Raw genomic sequence first — 20,235 nt, 5'->3', positions numbered from 1 at the left:
ATGGATAATGTTGAATGTCTTGTCTTGATAAACTATTTATATGACCAAATTGTTACCATTGATTTGATTCAAATTGTTTATATGGAGATATGTGAGTTGATGTATAATATATTTTTATAAACTTATTAATTAAAAAAATATTTTATAAGATGATCATGTACGACTCGATTTCAATCCTTAGTGAGTTATGAAGTCCAGCATCAGAGGACTCATTCTATATAAGTGGGTTTTCACGAGTGAGAATGACAATTATAGCCAATTTAAGAAACATACCATTTTGAGAAACACGATCAAACAAGGAGGTGAACAACATAATTTCGAGATTTTAACAATAAACCCCGCACCTTTACGGGTCCAAGAGGGACGTAATTAATAATTTGATCCTAACAAATAGTTCATTATAAATTTTGTAAAATTAATAGTGTATGATGTAATTATACACACGTAAGTCGAACTTTTAACCCACTTATATTTAAATATCTCGTGAATAAGGCAAATCCCTTCTGATACACCAGATCCGGCTCGACCCAATAATGTGTAGTTTCATAATGCCTTATAAAATGATGATTTTTCTCACCAAAGGCTCCAACATATAATATAATGCATCATATTATATTATAATATATGGTTTTATTTTATATTATATGATGGCGTGACCTTCCCCTTCAATTATTCCATCAACCCTAAGATTGTATCTAACCACTCCCTTTCTCCTTCCTCCACATCATTTATTTGTTTTGATAATAATTATTTATTTATCCTAAAAATAATATAATTTATTTATTTTATTTTATATAAATCTTGATAATGTGTTAAAAATTAGAAAAAAAAATTAGGTCAAGATGGAGATTTGTACCGAAATTAAATTTAAAATAATAGAATTATTTAATTTTTAAATCCATTTAAAACATAATTTAATTTCATTTAAATATTATGAGTCACCCAATTCAATTTATTTATTTTTAGTTTAGTTATATATAGAAATTATATTATTTAATATTTTAAATAAATACCAAATTAGTATGAAAATTAAAATTTGAAATTTTAGTTTTTTTTAATTAAATTTTTAGTCCTACTTTGGATCCATTATCGGTGGGGCCCACTGCAAACATTATGATATCATAGGTAATAATACACTGGATCATTGCCTTCTGATCATGTCCAAATTGAATGATTGATTTTCCAGTGGGCCCCACACGGTAAAAATCTGATCCATCTAATTTGGCGGGATCTCGGTTAGGAGAAGGGTGCATTATATTTTACATAGATCGTGTTGCAGGCGATCATATCTCACCGTACACTGTTTAGATGTTTTATTACGATCAAATCGAACGGTTGATAAAATTTGGGTTAGTTTATAATATTTTTTTTTTAAATTAATTGTTCCAAATGATATTTAAATTTAAATTTATTTTATAAAAATATATATTGAAATTAAATGGAAAATCTTCCTTTCCATTTACGAAAATAAATAAATAAATGTTTATATATTAATAATTTATTTTTAATAAAGTTAAAAAATTAATCCAAATATTTATTGAATTTATTATTTGATTAGAAATTATTTGTTGACAATTATTGAGAGGGAGCTACGAGAGCTTAGACTCAGAATGGACGGGTACGGAGGGCAAAATGGTAATTTCAACAAATATAAGGATGACACGTGTACAAGAGTGTGAAAAAGAAATAAGGAAAAGTAGTATGGGACAAAATGGAATAATATAAGAAAATAAATATTTAGGGATTTGGCCATGCTTTGTTTTTTTACTTAATTACTGATTTTAACGCAATTAATTAATTTAATTAATTAAATGATTAATTGATTAATTAAAAATTAAGGCGCTGCCTGATTTTGTTTAACTAATTTAATGTAAAGCCAGCTTTTTTTGGTTTCTCACGATCACTAATTCACTGTCCCCACCACACTTTCATGTGAGTTCCTCTTCAGAGTTCTATTAATCTCCATTACTTCGCTCTGAAGATCGTTGATCGGACTGGTACTGCTCTTCTCTGTTCTTCGCTTACTGATTTCTTCTAATGAGGTAGCTGTGATTTTGCGGTTGCCGATGAGGGGTTTATCGATATCTGCTTCGATTTCGCTTTTGTTTTTGGTGGATTTTGCCGCGTTCTTCTCGGTTTTGGCTTTATCTCACGATTTGGTGCCTAAAGATTCTGGAAAATTCGTCTTAGGTCTGCACATTTTCTGTCTTGCTCGTGAATTCTTGCTGGATTTGGTCCTGTTTTCTGATTCGAGTGTGGTTTTCTTGTGAATTTGATCGAGATTTTTGCTGAAAGTAGCTGTGGGAAAATTATTTTATGTTATTTGTGTTTTCTGTTTGTTTATTGTCCGAAGAAATGGATGCTCTCCTCTTACTTAAAAGGAGGTTAAAGGTGTTTGAGGCGTATTTTGTTGCTTTATTTCTTGATTCTATGAATTGATGTGTGTAAACTTTGGGATTCCTGCAATCTTGTTCTTCGTTTTTGGATTCTGAGCTGCCACATTGTGCAGGATATTTATTCCCTGTTTGTTGGTTCTATGTTCTTTGTGTTGGCTTTTGTTTATTGATGATGCTTTTTATTTGCAGGACAAGAAAACTTGGGTCCTTGGAGGAATGAGATATTGGAGACTGCTGAAGCTCCAGGATCTGCAAATAACGACTCTCAAGGCCCTCTTCTATTGGCAGCAAATAGAACGAAGCGTCCAGATATTCTTCATGGGTTTAGGGTGTATGAAGGTGGCTGGGACATTGCCAATCGGGATTACTGGGCTGTAAGCGTTGTTCTCATAATTTATTTTACTAACTGTGTTTGATATATTTGGCTTCAAATCATACTGTTCTATGCAATTTCTTGTTATATGTTTGTGTATGTGTGAGAATCCTACATCGGTTGGAGAGGGGAACGAAACATTCTTTATATGGGTGGGTGTGGAAACCTCTCCCTCGCAGATGCGTTTTAAAACCATGAGGCTGTGGCGATACGTAACGGGCCAAAGTCGGCAATATTTGCTAGTGGTGTGCTTGGGCTCTTACCAGTGGTATTAGAGCCAAACACTAGGTGTGTGCCAATGAGGACGTTGGGCCCCAAGAGGGTGGAGTGTGAGATCTCATATTAGTTGGAGAGGGGAACGAAACATTCTTTACAACGTGTGAAAACCTCTCCCTAACAAACACGTTTTAAAATAGTGAGGTTGACGCGATACGTAACGGGCCAAAGCGGACAATATTTGCTAGTGGTAGACTTGGGTTGTTACAAATGGTTTCAGAGCCAGACATCGGGTGGTGTGCTAGCGAGGACGCTGGGTGTCACAACCATACTATGAAGTGAGTAGGTTGTATTAGTCATCGTCCTCGATGACTTCCTTGGGGCACAATCGCATCATGGATTGTGAGACTGGGCCCCTAAGGGGGGTGGACTGTGAGATTCCACATCGGTTAGAGAGGGGAACAAAGCATTTTTTATAAGGGTGTGGAAACCTCTCCCTAGCAGACGCATTTTAAAGCCGTGAGGCTAACGCGATATGTAACGGGCCAAAGCGGACAATATATGCTAGCAGTGGACTTGGGTTGTTATAGTATGTATGCTAGCATGATGTTTCATTGGGGTGGTCACTAATTTTTGGCTTCATACCTGTCGTATCACACCGTAGAATCAAATAGCTATAGTATGTTTTTGTTGTCGTTTTGTCTGCAGTGTGCTTACATTTTAGTATATGATCTTAGCTTGTATTGGCTCTTCCTTGGCATTGCTTCTAATTAGTTCTCAACCTGTAGTCATTTCTTTTGTGTTAATATGTTTCTGCAGTCTGTTGGATTTACTGGTGCCATTGGCTTCATTCTTTCCATCCTCTGGTTCATTTCCTTTGGCATTGCTCTTTTTATTCATCTTTGCTGTGGATGGAAGTTAAACATTAAAGGCAAAGAATCGAAGACTTCACAGCGGATTTGCCTCGCGTTACTTGTAGTTTTGACATGTGCTGCCACGTAATACTCTACACTCTTGTCTCGATGATACACTTAGATTTTGAAAGCTTCTTCTAAATCTATTTTATTTGTCGTCTTTTTACATTGTTTGGTGCATGAAACCATCGTTTTCATTGGCAATGCATCTTATTTATGTTGTTAATATGTGAGATCTCACATTGGTTGGGGAGGGGAACGAAACATTCCTTTTAAGGGTGTTGAAACCTCTCCCTAGTAGCGCGTTTTAAAACCGTGAGGCTAACGGTGATACTTAACGGGTCAAAGCGGACAATATCTGCTAGCGGTGGACTTGGGTGTTATTTTAATCTCAACTATGTTCGAATTGTCTCAACTCCTTTCTGACACAAAGCTTATCCTTCTTCACAGCATTGGCTGTATACTTCTATGTATTGGACAGAATGATTTTTACAATGAAGGTTTGCATACTTTGAAGTATGTTGTAAACCAGTCGGACTATACTGTGGATACGCTTAAAAATGTTACAGAATATCTCTCACTCGCAAAGACCATTAGCGTGGCCGAGGTGTTTCTTCCAATTGATGTAATCAACGACATTGACGAGTTAAACGCGGATTTAAATACCGCTGCAGATACAGTGGCCGAGAAGACGAGTATAAATTCTCATAAAATAACAAGAGTTTTCATTGCTATGTATGTATCTTCATCTTACTCCTTTCAATCAAGTTCATGTTCTTTTACCACACCTAAAAGCTAACATAAATATTGTTCGTATAGGCGTTCAGCATTAATTACCGTTGCTGCGCTCATGCTTCTTCTGGCTCTCGTCGGTCTTTGTACGTAATTCTTATTGTTTTGTTTTCTCGTTTACTTGACGTGTGCGTATTTTTAACTTGCTGGAATTGTTGTTGCAGTTCTGTCGTTCTTTGGATATCAACATGCAATGTATATGTAAGTTGTTCGTCGTGTGACTGATTTAGTTTACTTTTTAGATTCATCTATATATTGGTAGAATAAAAGTATGTTGTCATATTTTGCAGATTAATACTCAGTGGTTGGCTACTTGTGACAATTACATTTGTTCTTTATGGATTGTTTGTAATCCTTGACAGGTAAGTTGGTTTACAATTTGGCTATATCGTTGCATAGTCTTGTTAACTAATAACCCTCATATTTGTTTAATGAAATTGCTATAACGGCCCAAGCCCACTGCTAGCAGATGTTGTCCTTTTCAAGCTTTCTATTTTGAGCTTCCCTTCAAGGTTTTTTAAAACGCACTTGCTAAGGAGAGGTTTCCACACCCTTATAAAGAATGCTCTGTACTCCTCCCCAATTGATGTGGGATCTCACAATCCACTTCCTTTGGGGCCCAGCGTCCTCATAGGCACTCGTTCCCTTCTTCAATCGATGTGAGACTCCCCCAATCCACTCCCATTCAGGGCCTAGCGTACTTGCTGGCACATTGCCTCGTGTCCACTCCCCTTCAGTGCTCAGCCTCCTCGCTGGCACATTACCTAGTGTCTGGCTCGATACCATTTGTAACGGTCCAAACCCACCGCTAGCAGATATTGTCCTCTTTGGGTTTTCCCTTTTGGTTTCGCTAGCAGATATTGTCGTATTTGGGTTTTCCCTTGTGGGTTTCCCCTCAAGGTTTTTAAAACGCGTCTGCTAAGGATAGATTTCCATACCCTTATAAAGAATGTTTCATTCTCCTCCCGAACCGATGTGTGATCTCACATTTACTGTCATCACTTCTAATTTCTTCAAAATTAAAAGGATAAACTGAGTTTATGTCTATTTTTTGCTCTGTTTCTCTCTTTTTCAGTGCAGTTTCTGATACTTGTATGGCAATGGAAGAATGGGTGGATAATCCTCATGCAGAAACAGCTCTTAGCAATATCCTTCCTTGTGTTGATCATAAAACAACAAACCGGACGCTAATCCAAAGTAAAAAGATTGTAAACGACATTGTGAGCGTTGTCGATCAATTTGTGTACAACTTTGCCAATGCAAATCCACCTCCAGGACTTCCCAACTACTGCAACCAGTCTGGACCTCCAATGCCAGCTCTCTGTTACCCATATAACTCTCAGCTGGAAGAAAGTAGATGTGGCGATAACGACGTGACTATCGACAATGCATCAACAGTAAGATTCATACAACGCATTCTGGCTGCATTTTAACTTGGGAATGTCTATGCACCAAATAATAGGGCGATGTTTATAGGTGTCTGTACGTGTATTGAATCAACATCATGACTAATTCTAGAACTTAGTCTAACTGTGTGAGATCTCACATCGGTTGGAGAGGGGAGCGAAGCATTCTTTATAAGGGTGTGGAAACCTCTCCCTAGAGAGGAATCTCAGAAGGGAAAGCCCAAAGAGGGTGTATTCATCTGTCTTTGTTTCGATAATGATCGATACTTCGGTTATAAATGCAGGTTTGGCAGAAGTTTGTGTGCCAAGTATCGGAATCGAAACTGTGTACCACGGTTGGGAGAGTCACACCGGACATCTATTCCCAGATGGTGGCTGCAGTGAATGAGAGTTATGCACTTCAGCATTATACTCCCCCTTTGCTTAGCCTCCAGAACTGCAATTTCGTTAGGGAAACGTTCCACAACATCACCACAGGTTACTGTCCTCATCTGCACCATCATCTCAAGATTGTGAATGTTGGACTTGCAATGATCTCTGTTGGAGTATTGCTCTGTCTCTTGCTATGGGTACTATATGCAAACCACCTCCAAAGGAGTGACGTGTCTGCGAAGATATCGTTGTCGATAAACCGATGGAGAAATACGAGCCAAAATTTGAGTAATTCTGGTGGAAACGACGAATCCAGCAATATCAAGCATCAGAAGAGGAGCTTAGAGAGGTAGAGAAAGGAAAAAATAGATAGCAGGTTGGAAGCTTAAGCTTCCTCCTGGAATGGTAGAGTGAGTAGCTATATGCACATGTAGTATATATACCCCTTTCAAGGGATGAAACCAAGGTGGGGCGAAGCGCCATTTTGGGTGGAAATATAATGAATTATGATCAAGATCCAATATTTTAAAATTGTGTACTGACAACACTTTGCGAAATTAGATAGGTATATCTCGATATGTCCTACTGGTAAGCTCTATCATTGGCTTCGCTGCATTAACCAGTGTGTAACCTTCTTTTCCCTACCCCTCTTTTGGTTATGCTATTACCAACTCAAAGTCGTTACCTTAACCGTAAGGAGGGGATGTCAAAGACAAGGTTAGCGAAGTCGTAACTAGGTAGCCGTACTAGAAGGTGCTAGCTAGTGACTGGAGTGAAGTCGTAATTAGGTAGTCGTACTGGAAGGTGTGGCTGGACCACCTTTACACACAGCGCTCGTCGGACCTCCTTGTGGTAGAGTAGACCAATGATAATCTTATAGTCATTTGGTTGTTAACTTCTCTATGCATCCCGACTAAAGTCTCAGAAAAGAAATCAGTAGTCTAACCATATTTGATCATTCCCCGCCTCTCTCTCAATCTCATACGTGGGTATCCCTCTCAAGATTCTTTAGACTATTTTTCTCATCAAACATTACCGAACTCCTTATTTTAATAGATGATTTGGTTCATGCCTTCGAGTTGGACTCTTGATTTATAAATTACTAAACATAAAATTAAAATTTAATACCCCAAAAACACATCATTCACAAGGCAATAAACCTATAATTTCACATACAAAAGCTCTTTCTTTAACTCATCATCATACATCCCAATGATTGTTTCATTGGCACACTCGAAATTACAGTGATGCCAATCCTTGAAACAACTACAGAAACGAGCTGAAACTTGTAGGAAAATTGACAACTTCTATATTACAGCTTTCTGGTGAAGATTTCTTTATCACAGATGCAATAGGAAGGCAAGAAAAGCTCTAGAAATTTACAAATGGTGAATGTATATGTTGTGAAATGGGAGCAAAAGATTTTCATGGCTTCAGAACTTACTAATGATCCAGTGCCTTACCATGAGTGATGTTTCTCATTTCTGAGCCTGATTCCTTTGCTGAGAGTCTCTCTGCCACAGAAGTAACATCGAGGAGGTCATGAGCAACCAGCCAATCGTTCACATACATGTTGGGATAGATGACTGCAACTCCATTGATCATCAATAAGCCGTTTGATTTCGCAACGGAAATTGCAGATCCCTTTGAATATGTAGATAACTTCGTGCCTTTCTCAAGATACACAAGATCATTCCATAAGATTCTACAATACAGAGAAGGATAATCGGTAAAGTCATCAATGCGAGCGGCCAATGTATTATCTGAAGGAGCAAAGACTGTCATCATGGACTGACCATTACTAGATCTTAAAATCTGAGATTCAAGAAACAACGCCATTGAAGAATATCCATTAGATCTTAGGGTTTCTATTGCTTCACCGAATGAATTCTTCCCCGTCATTGGACCACACCGGAATCCCGCACTCAGACTCCGAGTAACCGGAAACACTTGGAATTTCAGGTCAAAAAACTTCTCGGTGCCAAAAACAAGGAGCGAACCGTCATCGTAAATCGGCGAGCTACTGATCATGACTCGATTCAAAGAAATTTCATGAAAATATCGGGAAGAGGTTACCGTGAGCGATCGATCGGCCAACATCGTGGGAATCTTGGTGCTTAACGCGAGCGATTTGAGGCATTCGGGAGATAAGTAGAGAGGCAAGAAATGGAATCGAAGAAGAGAGAGAGAGAAGGCTGACCGGATTGGGCGAAAGCAGTATCTGAAGGTGAGAAGATTGTGATTGAATTGGATTGAGAGAGCAAGGATTTGGCTATGAGCTGGAGCATCACGGCCATGGAGACGAAGCTATTGTCGGACAAGATAGAGAGGAGTGAGAGAGATGAAGAGTGTGGAAGCCATTGAAGAGGCTGTGTTTAAGCTTCGGAATTTGTTTGCAGAGACGAAAGGGAGAATTTTGCGGCTTTGGACAGTTATTTTGGCGCGAAAAGTTTGACACGTGGCGAGTATGGATTCGCTGAAATTGGTAGTTAGAAAATTGTTCGAAAATGCCCTTCTTTGTGTGAATCAAAAATTATAATTTTTAAAAACATATATATATATATATATATATATTTATTTATTTATTACACCACCAAAGTAGAATAGGACGTGGGGCCATAACCCTAAGGTCATAGGATCAAAACGTCTTTAATTTAATAGTTACATTAAAGTCAAGAAATGTCATTGCTTTGCCATTCTCTACGAGACGTCGACTCAACATATATTTAATAACAAAACACGTATATTTATTATATCAACAAATTAGAATGGTACAGCGAAAACGTGGTGAGCCCATAACCTAATAATAATAAAACACATGTATTTATTGTATCAACCATTAGAGTGGTGCAACGAAGACGTGGTAAGCCCATAACCCTATAACAACAAAACAAGTATGTATTATTTATTGTATCAACAAATTAGAGTGGCACAAAAGAAACGTGGCAAGCCCATGACCCACAAAACCCACAAATTAGAGTGGTACAAATTAGAGTGGTACAGAAGAAACGTGGCAAACCCATAACCCACATAGAATCGAACCACGTTTTCATTTCATGTTTCATTTGATCGGGAGATCAAGGTACATAAGCTACGGATTTTGACTATGATTTCAAAAAGGTTTAAACAAACTTAATTATCAAAGGCTACAATGAATCTAAATACCATACTGAAGAAGCGGTGTGTCCAAAAGCCAAAAGCCAAAAGCCAAAAGCCAATCAAACAAATTATTTAAAGCCTCAGATATGCTAAGTTACATATGCTTCTCTATATTTCTCCTATCTCTTTGGAGCAACCAAGTTTAAGCTATATGTCACTTTGAAGGCAAGAAAAAGGAACAAAAAAGGCAAATTTCGAATGATTTGAACTCGAAAATTAGTTCATGATACGTATTTGTATGGTCACTGTGTGATGCACGGAATTGAATCGAATCGAATCGAATTGAATACACCCAACAAACCTCATCTTAGACGGTTGAATGCTCCAAACCTCCAGAGCTTCTTCATTATTTTACTTCTGTTGAGTCATATCCTTCACAAAACTTCAGCTCCGAGCTTCTCCTTGGCCTGAAAATGTCACAAATGGAAGATAAATTATAGGATGACAAGAACATTGTTGGAGGCTCTTTCTCTCTTTTGATACCTTTCATTTTTTGGTTTCTTTCCCTTATTATATGCTTTTTAAGTCTTTTTGAAAGAGCCAATTACCCTCTCCTAATAATCATATTTCTTTAAAGAATGTCGTTGGTGGTAATACTTCCGACTCTTCTGCTGCGAACGCCAGTAACACGCAAGTACTCCAAAGGCACAGCTTGCAAGAGCGATTGCCAAAGCAGCCCCCACCGGGACTGCAACTGCGTTTGTTGATGTCGCTAACTCGTCGAGTGCCCCATCGACACCAACATTCCCAAGAGAACTGTTGCTTTTGTATAGAGATACAAGCATTTTACCATAGTAGTTGGTCAAGAATTTATGTACTACATTCTCGTCCCATTTTATCTGCTTGCTGCTGTGAGAGAGATAGCAAGATGAGCAAAGTTGCGGCGGAGGCCAGATCATCTTGGGAAATTTCGGGTCTGCGGTTCCCATGGATTCTTCTTCTTTTAATAATCTTTCATTGACTTTGTTGTGTGCCCTCCACAACCAGAGGGCAAAGTCACGAGCTTTGTTGAAAGGACTAGACACACTGAAGATAGTACCTTGAGTTAGATGGTAAGGATATATTAAGAAAATGATACCAAATATTTACTCCAATCTTACCTCGAACACATTTCGTGAAAGTGCTGACGACATTCCTCGCAAACGAAGAAGTTACGGATGAAATCGCATATAGCTGTGAACGCAAACTGGCTTTCTCCGTCCTCAATTCTCACAGAAAGAGAATGCAGTAGAACCCATAATCCACAACTGCAGAAAGAGGTAATAAATCACAGGATTGTAGAAAGACAACCAACCATCTAAACGTTAACTACAACATCAATAGGTTTAGCAACTATACTCTGATTTGGATCATTAATTTGTTTTTCCTTTTATTTTTCCATTTTTCTTTTCTTTTCAGGAAGCACAATGGAGCGAATAAGAACAATCATATGAAACTCCGCACGAAATTCCAACTGCATTCTCCTTAATGGAATGTAAATGGCTAGGAATTCGAAGGCATTGTCACTTTTGTATAGAGAATGTTGCTAATTTTCTCCAGATTTAGATAAAGGAACCGAGTGTAAATTAATTTCTAGAGATAGCTAAGCTTTTCCACACATTTGGGAAGAACAATTGGGTACTATCTGGCACATCAAATAAAAGTACGAGAAAAAGTTACCTAAATCCCCTCGTATCGTTCTTGCTACCGCGGCAGAAAATCTGCAAACATGACATTCAAAGATAATGAGAATTATAGGACTCTTTGTGTGTGTGTGTATAATACAAGGGAAGGAGGGAGAAAATGATCAGGTAGTCAGTAGAAAGAGAAGTATTATGTACAGTGAGAGTTTCAAGCGTCTCAAACAAATGGAGGTTTTGAAACACAAACAATTCGTTGATATGAAAGAAACAATCTTAAAATTGGAGGTTTCTCTTCAAACTGTTCTGTAGGTCGATCGTGGAATAAGTGCCTACCTTGATCATACGAAATAAAGTATCTTAATCATGCCACAAAGATTTCACGGTGGATGACGAAATCCATGTATCTTAATCATGCCCAACATATATCTTAGGAGGTCATCTAACCCTCTGCCAAGGTAAAGATTCTAAGACTTCACTACCATCACACAAAAAAGATAGTTGACCATGTTTCTTGTATTCGATAGAAAATGAAAATACAGTTCATATCAATACCCAGGGAATACCAGATAGTGGTCGACAAGATACATCAAAGAATGCAACTCATAATTCCAAAAATAGTCTGGTTAAATTTTATGGTTTGTGTACCCACCCAATATCCACGAGGAACATCTTTTCCACATATTTGAAAGTTTTTAACTGCACCTTTTTCACTAGCAACCTCTTCTTGTTTCATATCTGCAAGGCTCAACTCGTCGAAGTTTACAAGTATCTCAGCGCTACCTCTTCGACACCTAAGAAAAAGAGAAGAAACATCCCGATAATGAAACAGGAAAATATCACTTAGGTGAAGACAAGGATGAGACAAATATGCACCTCACAGAAGGATGATGAACCACCAGAAGTTGAAGAAATTTTATAAAGGGTGCTCGAGTTTCAGAGTTGATCATCTGAAAGCATGCATGTGTAAGTTATCGGTCTATAATTGCTGGAAATAACACATACACGTTTATATACGTATATGTAAGCATGTGGTACAAAAAACTAATTACCTTGTGTTCCAAGATAATATCAAAGGCAGTGGATGTTGCCTCCTCAACATCATAGACTGCTCGAGCAATCTATCATCATCAAATCATTTCAATTGTCAACATCAGGAGTGAAGAAAAATTGTTTCATTTGTCATATAAGCAAATCAAAGTTCTATCATGATGGCTGAACCAACCTGTCCTGGATCTGAGATATTGGATGACAGATGCTCATTTTCAAATGTTTGGTCATCCAAGCCATATGAGCTGGAAGTCAGTTAACTGCTTATTGCTCGTTTCAACTATGCAAAACTTGATCGAGCAAATTAAGAAATGATTGAAAGTACCTCCTACCTGCCCATTTGCTTGTTCATCCAATTTAGTAACTTTTCAGCAGTCCGTCCATCATCGATGTTACGAATTTCACTTTTCTCTTCCTTAGGATTCCAACTACCAGACACAAAGTTGGAAGGAGGACCCCAAAAGAGCATAGGAAAGTGACCCACCGAAAATTTATCACAGAGATTGGTATTCATCTGTGCTGGCAGACAAGTAAACGACAAGGACTAATCACCAAGATGCCTTCATATTTGTAAAATTCAAATTACGAACAAGAAGACTCAACAAATGTTGTATACTAAAGCCAGAACTATCTTTTTTCTTGGACCTCATTTAGCAATGGGTAAAAGTTGCGCAGACTGCTAAAATTTTCAAAACAATCACACATGAGAAAATTAGCCAAAATAGTGAAAACTATAAACAAGATTTTTAAAAAAAAAGTGAAGTCAACAACAAAGGATAAGCTGATACCATCCTTCTAGATCTCAAATTCATGCATGGTAAAGAATTAGTAATATTGGCCATTCACTATGAGGACCCCAAAACGGATACGGTACACCGACTCAAATCATTATTGGTTAACGCACAATATAAGGTTGCAATTTGCATATCACCCGATATGAAACATGTTTTTAAAAGTTGGAGAAATTTATAAGATAAGATTAGACTATAAATTTAACAAGTTTTTGTAATGTACATCCTCATTATAAAAGCTATAAAAAATTAAAGCAAATGTCAATAGCATGATATGATTAAATTTATGAACCAGATGTGTGATGATGACCCCAATTATGAACCAGATGTGTGATGATGACCCCCTCGCAGCTTCAAGTGTACATGCATGCTATGCCAATCGACAGAAAGTTGCGACTTGCAACAAATTATCTTTGTATACTAATCAAAATTCAATCAACAAGTTAATTATGTGAATCATTCAGTTCTATGATTGTTCTATGATTATCCCCACAAACCAATACGAGTCCTTCCAACATGCTTTATCCTCACTCACATACATCATAGGAAAATTCTCAAGAGATCACCTAACATAAATTGCTCCAAACAAAATACGCTTTAACTATAGAGTTCCTATGATTGACCTACTGAAAAGGAAGGTACACCTCGTTGGTATAGGTAATACTTTTCAATTTTTTTTCAAGTCTTTCTTAGCCATCCTATACTCAAGATCGCTTTCATTTGAATTTGACCTAGATTCATTCATGTACCTCTCCTTTACTCGGGTGTCACAATGCAAACTCATTATACCTCATAGCAAAAATGAAGCAGCGCAAGCTAGTAAAAAAATGATACTTCATAAAATCAAAAGGGCAAGTAGAAAGTACTACAAAGATCCCTAAGAGTGATGGAATCAATAGTGCAGAATCACTATACCTTCAATGCGCAGTCAACTCTTGTCATTAATACTTTTCCTGGGTGCACAGCATTGGGTCCATTGAAAAGCCTAGCAACTCTTTCATAATGGGGCTACAGGTTGATGTTCAACCAAAAAGCAAGATTAGATAACTTGTAGCTATAGCTCTTGAACATAAATTTGAGCATATGAATATGATGTCTAACCTTATAGTTTCTGCAAGCAGGGCACCTACAAGAGTAACAATTAGAACATATCACAAGTGTACTTGAACAGAAGCATTGAGATTACTTTAAATAACAAATCACATGTGTATTTGATTTCAACATTCTACCGTTTGAGTTCTCTGAAGGTAAAAGAAAAGGCATCACGAGTCATATGATATGGGCAAAATAGTTCATTGGATTACTCTTCTTTAAGAAGCTACGGGCTTTCCCCATAATCCACAATTCCGTTGCTTGGCAACAGATTTCACTGAACACTAACTAAAAAATCAGCCACGAAGCACCACCCATTGTTATTCTATCATTCTAGCTTTGCACCGGTAAATGATCATACGTAGACCAAGAACTGAATGAGGTGCCAAGGTTTCTCAAAATGACAAATAAATTCACATACTAAGCAACACTCAAATTTCCGTAGCTCCCAACCCAAGCAGCAAAACATGCAACAAGTACAACAACTAGAAAGAAAATCGCCGAACAATTTCAAATCAACAAAACATGTGGGAGAAGGAAAAGAACTCCTAACCAGTGAGCAAAGAATTCAACGACCGCAAAGGAGGCTGGAGCATCCCTAAAAACCGCATCGAAATTGGTGGCGTTCAAATCAATGGCGTAGTCTTCAGAATCCCCGTTCTTATCAGCAACCGTTCTAAGGATCGAACGCGATCCCAACGAAGTTCCAAACCTCAACGCACTCAGACACACAATCAAAACCAAAAGTGTCCGAGACATTGAAATGAACCACCGGCTGCAATAAATGATTCAAACAAGGGGGGAAGAATCCGCAGAGGATCTAACAAAATTTCAAAAAGGAAGTATGATACTAAGAGAAATTAATGGATTCAACAGATAAATGATGGAGACCGGTGGATAAATTTAAGAGAGAGAGAGAGAGAGAGATCTGAGAGAAAAAGGAAGAATATGCCGTTGCCGGAGATGTAGGGATGTGAAAAGGACCTCCGACAGTCGGAAATGGTAGGGAGACGAGTATAATACACGCGCGGGAAAAAGAGTGGGCTTTACGTCTGAGCGCGGGGTCATGTCATCCGCGCCTTTTCGCTCATCTTTGGACAAACGGCACCAGCCGGTTAAATAAATGAAAATAGAAATTATTATTATTATTATTATTATTATTATTATTATTATTATTTAAGTTTGAATTTTTTTAAATTACTTTTTGTGAAATATTTATCGATCTATTATGATTTTTTTTAATTTTAATAGAAATTATATTATAAAATAGGAATTACTACAAAAATTTATTTTATTTTTTAAAAAAAATATAAAAATGGAGGAAATTTTGAATCTGATCTCTCGTCCCGATTCCTATAAAAATAAATTAAAAATTTTATAAAAATAAAAAAAAATAGTCTATAAATAAAAATGAATTTTTATTTAAAAAAATTAAAATGTTTTAATTACACGTGTCCCATATTCGTGAGGTTTATTATTATAACAAAATTCATTAATTATTTTTATAATTGTTTTGATTATTATTATTTTTTTAATTACACAATTTTCACGACCCGCCTTAAAAATTGGGCCAAGCATGCGTTTTAATTGGGCTGGGCTTTCATAATTCGGCCCATAGTTCTTAAAAAGGCTGAAAACGACGTCGTTCGGTAATCACGACCCAACAACCACCGGTCACCGATACATACCCGAAATTTTTCGGTAGAATATTCGAATATAGGGCTCATAGAACCCATTTTCGAGATTTCTGTAACCTGTTCAATTCCATCGCAATAATCAGATTTTGGATGTAAACCAGTCGTTTACTCGTCAAATACATCTTCGTTCGAGCGCTTTTGATTGCAAGGTGTGCTCTCAATTCATGTTTGTTTTGTTTACATTTCGTTCGATTGCTCGTTTGGGGATCTTTTTTGTTTGTTTGGTGGTGATTTGTTTTTGTTGAAAAATGACTCTACGTTCTCCTTGTTATTCATATTTTTGGGGAATTTTTAATTCAATCAAGGTGTGTAGGGATGAATATTAGGTTGTTGTGCTCATTCGGAGCTAAAAAATGTTGCACGGGGATTGAAATGTTAGTTCTAGGGCGAGCTTGATTTAAGAATCTAATTCATTAGTTTTGAAGGACATTGCGTGATGCGAGGGTGAATTACTGGCTTGAGAAGAAGTGGATTATTAGATGAATATTAGGTTGCTTTGCTCATTCGGAGCTAGAAAATGTCGCACGGGGATTGAAATGTTAGTTCTAGGGCGACCTTGATTTAAGAATCTAATTCATTAGTTTTGAAGCACATTGCGTGATGCGAGGGTGAATTACTGGCTTGAGAAGAAATGGGTTATTAGATGAAAGTGGCAGCCTTCGTTCTCGTGCAGCATTCTAATTTCATGTTTTTTTTAATAAATTTTAATTTTGTTTTAGAAAAATACTTGGCGTTACTTTGATAATTTGGTCCATTATGAAGATTCGTTCTAATTTCGTGTTCACTCCTTGTGATCGGCTTCGATTGTTACTGCCTTTTGCTTTTATTAATTTTACTTGCTGGTGATTTTTGCGTTCCATTAGTAGCATGGGTTCTATAGCTGTGTAATTTGATGCGTGATTCAATATGAATTAGTATGCTACTGGGTCATTACTTTATTTCTCGGTTAAGATGATTGTTAATTTACTAGAAGTGTATTCCATATTATCAGTTTTCGCAATGGTTGGTGACTTTTATAATAGGTTCTTGATCATCTCGTATTGTTCTTAGCGGACCCAAAGTTTTATACATTATATTTTTTCGATTTACATATAATGCTCTGTTATATGCAATCACAAAGATCAGGCGAATTTGCACCAAACTACTCAGGAGTAAGCACGGAAGTTTCTGTATCTGCCCGCAAGTTAGCCAATGAAGTTCCTAGAATACACCCCGTTTGATAGGTTTGTCTAGTGAAATCAAATCATGGTCTATTTCAATGATTATCCCTTCTCATATTTTCTTCAGGCACTTTTTTTTTTTCTTTCTCTTACTCAAATTTTTATTTTGTACGACTGTTGTTATAGGTTGAATGATTTCTTGAGCCATTTGAATCTTGGAGAACGTACTATCAAGGGATGCCTAGAAGCTTATTCTTGTAAGAATATGTGTGCTTGGGTGCATAACTGAAAATTTATGCTCATCTGGTCTATATATTTAAGATTTCTTGAAATGTAAACCCCCACTATTTTTTATGTTTCTTAAGGTAAACATACAGGAATAGACAAGAAACTATCTTTAAGCTTGGAGAATGAGGTAAACATGTTGCAATATATTTATGACATGGTTGTTTATTTCTCACTTCTTGTCGTATGTTGTTAAAAAGCTTTTAAAACATTTATTGGAAGTTTATCCCCTTTAGTATCTATCATTAGACTCATGGTAATAACGGGCAACCTTGCGTTCAAACTGCCCGACTTTCAATTTCATATGTATGCTGTTGCATATTATATGTATACATATGTGAATGTGCTGCCATATGTTTGAGGTAGAAAAATATTCACAGCTGGTTTCTTATTGTTTGTCTTCGACTTCTTCAGATTCTTGACTATCTTGGGAAATCATCCGATGCAGACTCTTCTTCACCAGATGAATTTTTATTGAGCAGATCAAGGTATTGAATGCCAACCTGGATATGATGTCCTTTGTGGTTATTGTATTATATGGTTCCTTGACAAGTTTAACTTCATGGCAGCCGAAAAACTTTGATATACTTGGTTCTCACCCTCAATCATGTGTACCCGGATTATGACTTCAGGTATCTCATATCTGCCAAAATGATCGTGCACCACTTCATGCGTGGCATCATTAGTTTTTATAAAGAACTATGACGGAGGATTATGGGTAATGCTACTGTCAGCTTATTGGGCGACATGGCAACCCACTTTATATTCTTCCCTTTTATAAAAATTGTATTGGGAGTGTTGTCAAAAGGAATGACAGACAGTTTCAATGAACTGTTGCTCTAGGAGCTGAGAGTTCAAGTCTCTCCATTTCCAAGTCTAATACTCTCCAGTTAGTGCGTTGGTGCTGAACTTTTGCTTTATCTGAATTATACTGAAGTTTCTATAGTTTCATTGTGCTTCCTTACTATGATATTTGCCTACATCTCTGTTGTTTACTAGTGCAATGCAAGCACACCAGTTCTTTACAGAGGAAAGCTGGGACAGTTTCAAACAGATCTTTGATGCGTACATGTTAGAAGCATCTAAGGTACTATTTCTGTGGGCACACTTGTTTGTGCTAATTGATGTCGTGAGATGTCCGTGTGAATACATAATAACCTAGCTGCTCAAGTATTAATTCTCTAGCATGGTTTGGGTGTTATTCAAGATTATTTTTGCTTAATTAGCTTCTGTTAAATTCTCCCTTTCCTCGAATGTAGAGTAGGCTGCAATTTTACTTTTCTTTTTTCCTGTTAGTTTGGGCAGCCATGAATATCTGCACGAAAAATCGCCATCTTATTTCTTATACACTCGATTGGTTTTGGATCAAAATATGTCTACCTACTTTTGGATCTTTTGTTGATTTGAATGTTTATGGAGATGTGGCTATTATTATGGTTGATTTTTCATTGTAAGAACTGGAGTGGAGAGGTTTGGGTCCCTAATGTGGCGGCAGATTTCTATATCATAGTATTTAGCAATAATGCCTTGATGAAGAACTCACTTGCCAACAACTTCTTATCAATACGTTTGTAAATCCTCGAATACCGATTGCAGGAATGGGTTGAGAATAATGAGGGTGGTTCCTTACTCGATATGACATATAAGGCTCTTGATGAGGTATGTGTGGTTTAAATGGATTGTAGATGGCGATATTAGGCATATTAATAACCCCTTGCCTTGCACATGCAGGTTGTAAAACTAGCAGAATGTGAAATTTACAGTTACAACCCGAATTCTGATGCGGATCCGTCCATAGAGAGGGGGGCAACGTATGTGTATTTCGATTTATATTGTGTCCTAAAATGTTAGTTCAACATATAGGAATGTATATATTTATGTAACCTTTGGTATACTTGTGTGCTTCATCAGATGGTCCTTCAATTTCTTCTTTTATAATCGAAAGTTAAAGCGTGTCGTTAGCTTCCGCTTCTGGTGTTTAAGGTACGCTACGCTAAGTTGCTTGCTCCAAAACTTTCAACTAATTTATAACGACCGTTATATTTATCATCAGCTTTGGTGTGGCAGTAATTTGATGGCCGAGGGATTCCATTTGGACGGGAGAGCCTACGAGGAAGATGAAGATATTTTCGATAACATGGATATCTGAGACATACTCCTGTAAGCAATCTGTGCATAAATGAAGACTTGTGTGCATGCATGCATCGCTAATTCTCGAGACCTTACTACTGAATCCATATGGTTTCGGTGTTGGGTCAACCCTTTCGCTTGATCTGTGTTCGTATGGTGGGATGACGTTTATTCTCGTATATAGGAATAAATTGTACAATCCGTCCCCGTCCCGTCCCCGTCCCCTAGATGTAACGTAACGATAGAGAAACCTGTAGACGAGGATTATGAGCTGTTGTGATATATTATGTATGCAAATATATTGAAGAGAGACTTATCTCTGAGGTAATGTGATGCAGAATGTTCTGGTTTTTGCACCTAAAAAATGACTACTAGATAGTAGATATTACCTTAATAAACGTGCACGACATGAACGTTCAATTATACATCACTAGTTTGTAGAGGTGGTAACTTTAGATCTCTCTTTTGCATTCTAAAATTGCATATCCACCTCCACTCATCCTTTTTTTTAAGATTAAATTTTCGAACATTATAGATTAAACATATATTTAGTCTATTTTTCGTCAATAAAAGTTAATAAATTATAAATTTGAACTCAATAAAAGTTTAATAAATTATAAATTTGTTTTCATATAGCCTTGTAACCATAAGAATTTGATTTGATTTGATTTATTGAGTATTTTAACGAGTCTCATATAATGAATTAATATTTTAGTGATAACACAAGTTTGTTTAACCTACGCAATATTTAGTTACTTGATTCGAACTTATTCATCAAATTAT

The 20,235-nt window shown here is 37.0% G+C and overlaps 3 protein-coding genes and 1 pseudogene across 10 annotated transcripts; 2 read left to right on the top strand and 2 right to left on the bottom strand.

Moving 5' to 3' along the window:
• The first annotated feature begins 1,904 nt into the window (after positions 1-1,904).
• LOC111801364 (uncharacterized) lies at positions 1,905-7,000 on the top strand. Its single transcript, XM_023685339.2, has 9 exons — positions 1,905-2,190; positions 2,586-2,770; positions 3,805-3,983; positions 4,350-4,634; positions 4,719-4,777; positions 4,856-4,892; positions 4,982-5,053; positions 5,767-6,088; positions 6,382-7,000. The coding sequence occupies exons 1-9, from the start codon at positions 2,067-2,069 to the stop codon at positions 6,820-6,822; spliced, it is 1,704 nt and encodes a 567-aa protein (XP_023541107.2). The 5' UTR covers positions 1,905-2,066; the 3' UTR covers positions 6,823-7,000.
• A 583-nt stretch (positions 7,001-7,583) lies between these two features.
• Positions 7,584-8,844, bottom strand: LOC111801363 (putative fasciclin-like arabinogalactan protein 20; annotated as a pseudogene).
• Positions 8,845-9,194: 350 nt separating this feature from the next.
• On the bottom strand, positions 9,195-15,278 carry LOC111801361 (sulfhydryl oxidase 2). Of its 6 annotated transcripts, none has more exons than XR_015422396.1 (13): positions 14,734-15,278; positions 14,190-14,214; positions 14,004-14,096; positions 12,630-12,811; positions 12,473-12,542; positions 12,300-12,368; positions 12,124-12,197; positions 11,900-12,041; positions 11,288-11,328; positions 10,729-10,875; positions 10,112-10,654; positions 9,930-10,035; positions 9,195-9,346 (listed from the first exon to the last, which is right to left on the bottom strand). XR_015422396.1 is itself a non-coding variant. In XM_023685336.2 (13 exons), exons 1-12 carry the CDS (start codon positions 14,937-14,939, stop codon positions 9,975-9,977), a joined length of 1,539 nt encoding a protein of 512 aa, XP_023541104.1. In that variant the 5' UTR covers positions 14,940-15,278; the 3' UTR covers positions 9,195-9,346; positions 9,930-9,974. The 6 variants fall into 6 exon arrangements, 3 of the variants coding, with proteins under 3 accessions (XP_023541104.1, XP_023541105.1, XP_023541103.1); XR_002816126.2 differs by having other exon boundaries at positions 10,177-10,654; XM_023685336.2 differs by having other exon boundaries at positions 10,226-10,654.
• A 590-nt stretch (positions 15,279-15,868) lies between these two features.
• Positions 15,869-19,780, top strand: LOC111801360 (transcription regulator). Of its 3 annotated transcripts, none has more exons than XM_023685332.2 (11): positions 15,869-16,026; positions 16,998-17,100; positions 17,224-17,294; positions 17,403-17,452; positions 17,737-17,810; positions 17,892-17,954; positions 18,322-18,409; positions 18,919-18,981; positions 19,054-19,133; positions 19,234-19,305; positions 19,390-19,780. In XM_023685332.2, the coding sequence occupies exons 2-11, from the start codon at positions 17,069-17,071 to the stop codon at positions 19,469-19,471; spliced, it is 675 nt and encodes a 224-aa protein (XP_023541100.1). In that variant the 5' UTR covers positions 15,869-16,026; positions 16,998-17,068; the 3' UTR covers positions 19,472-19,780. The 3 variants fall into 3 exon arrangements, with proteins under 3 accessions (XP_023541100.1, XP_023541102.1, XP_023541101.1); XM_023685334.2 differs by having other exon boundaries at positions 19,376-19,780; XM_023685333.2 differs by having other exon boundaries at positions 15,871-16,026; positions 17,003-17,100.
• Positions 19,781-20,235: the final 455 nt, after the last annotated feature.

The sequence above is a fragment of the Cucurbita pepo genome, chromosome 9, assembly GCF_057944985.1.
Source record: "Cucurbita pepo subsp. pepo isolate OVF chromosome 9, ASM5794498v1, whole genome shotgun sequence".
Classification (NCBI taxonomy): Eukaryota; Viridiplantae; Streptophyta; class Magnoliopsida; order Cucurbitales; family Cucurbitaceae; genus Cucurbita; species Cucurbita pepo.
Note: the sequence above shows the minus strand (reverse complement) of the source record. Positions and strands in the feature narration are given on the sequence as shown.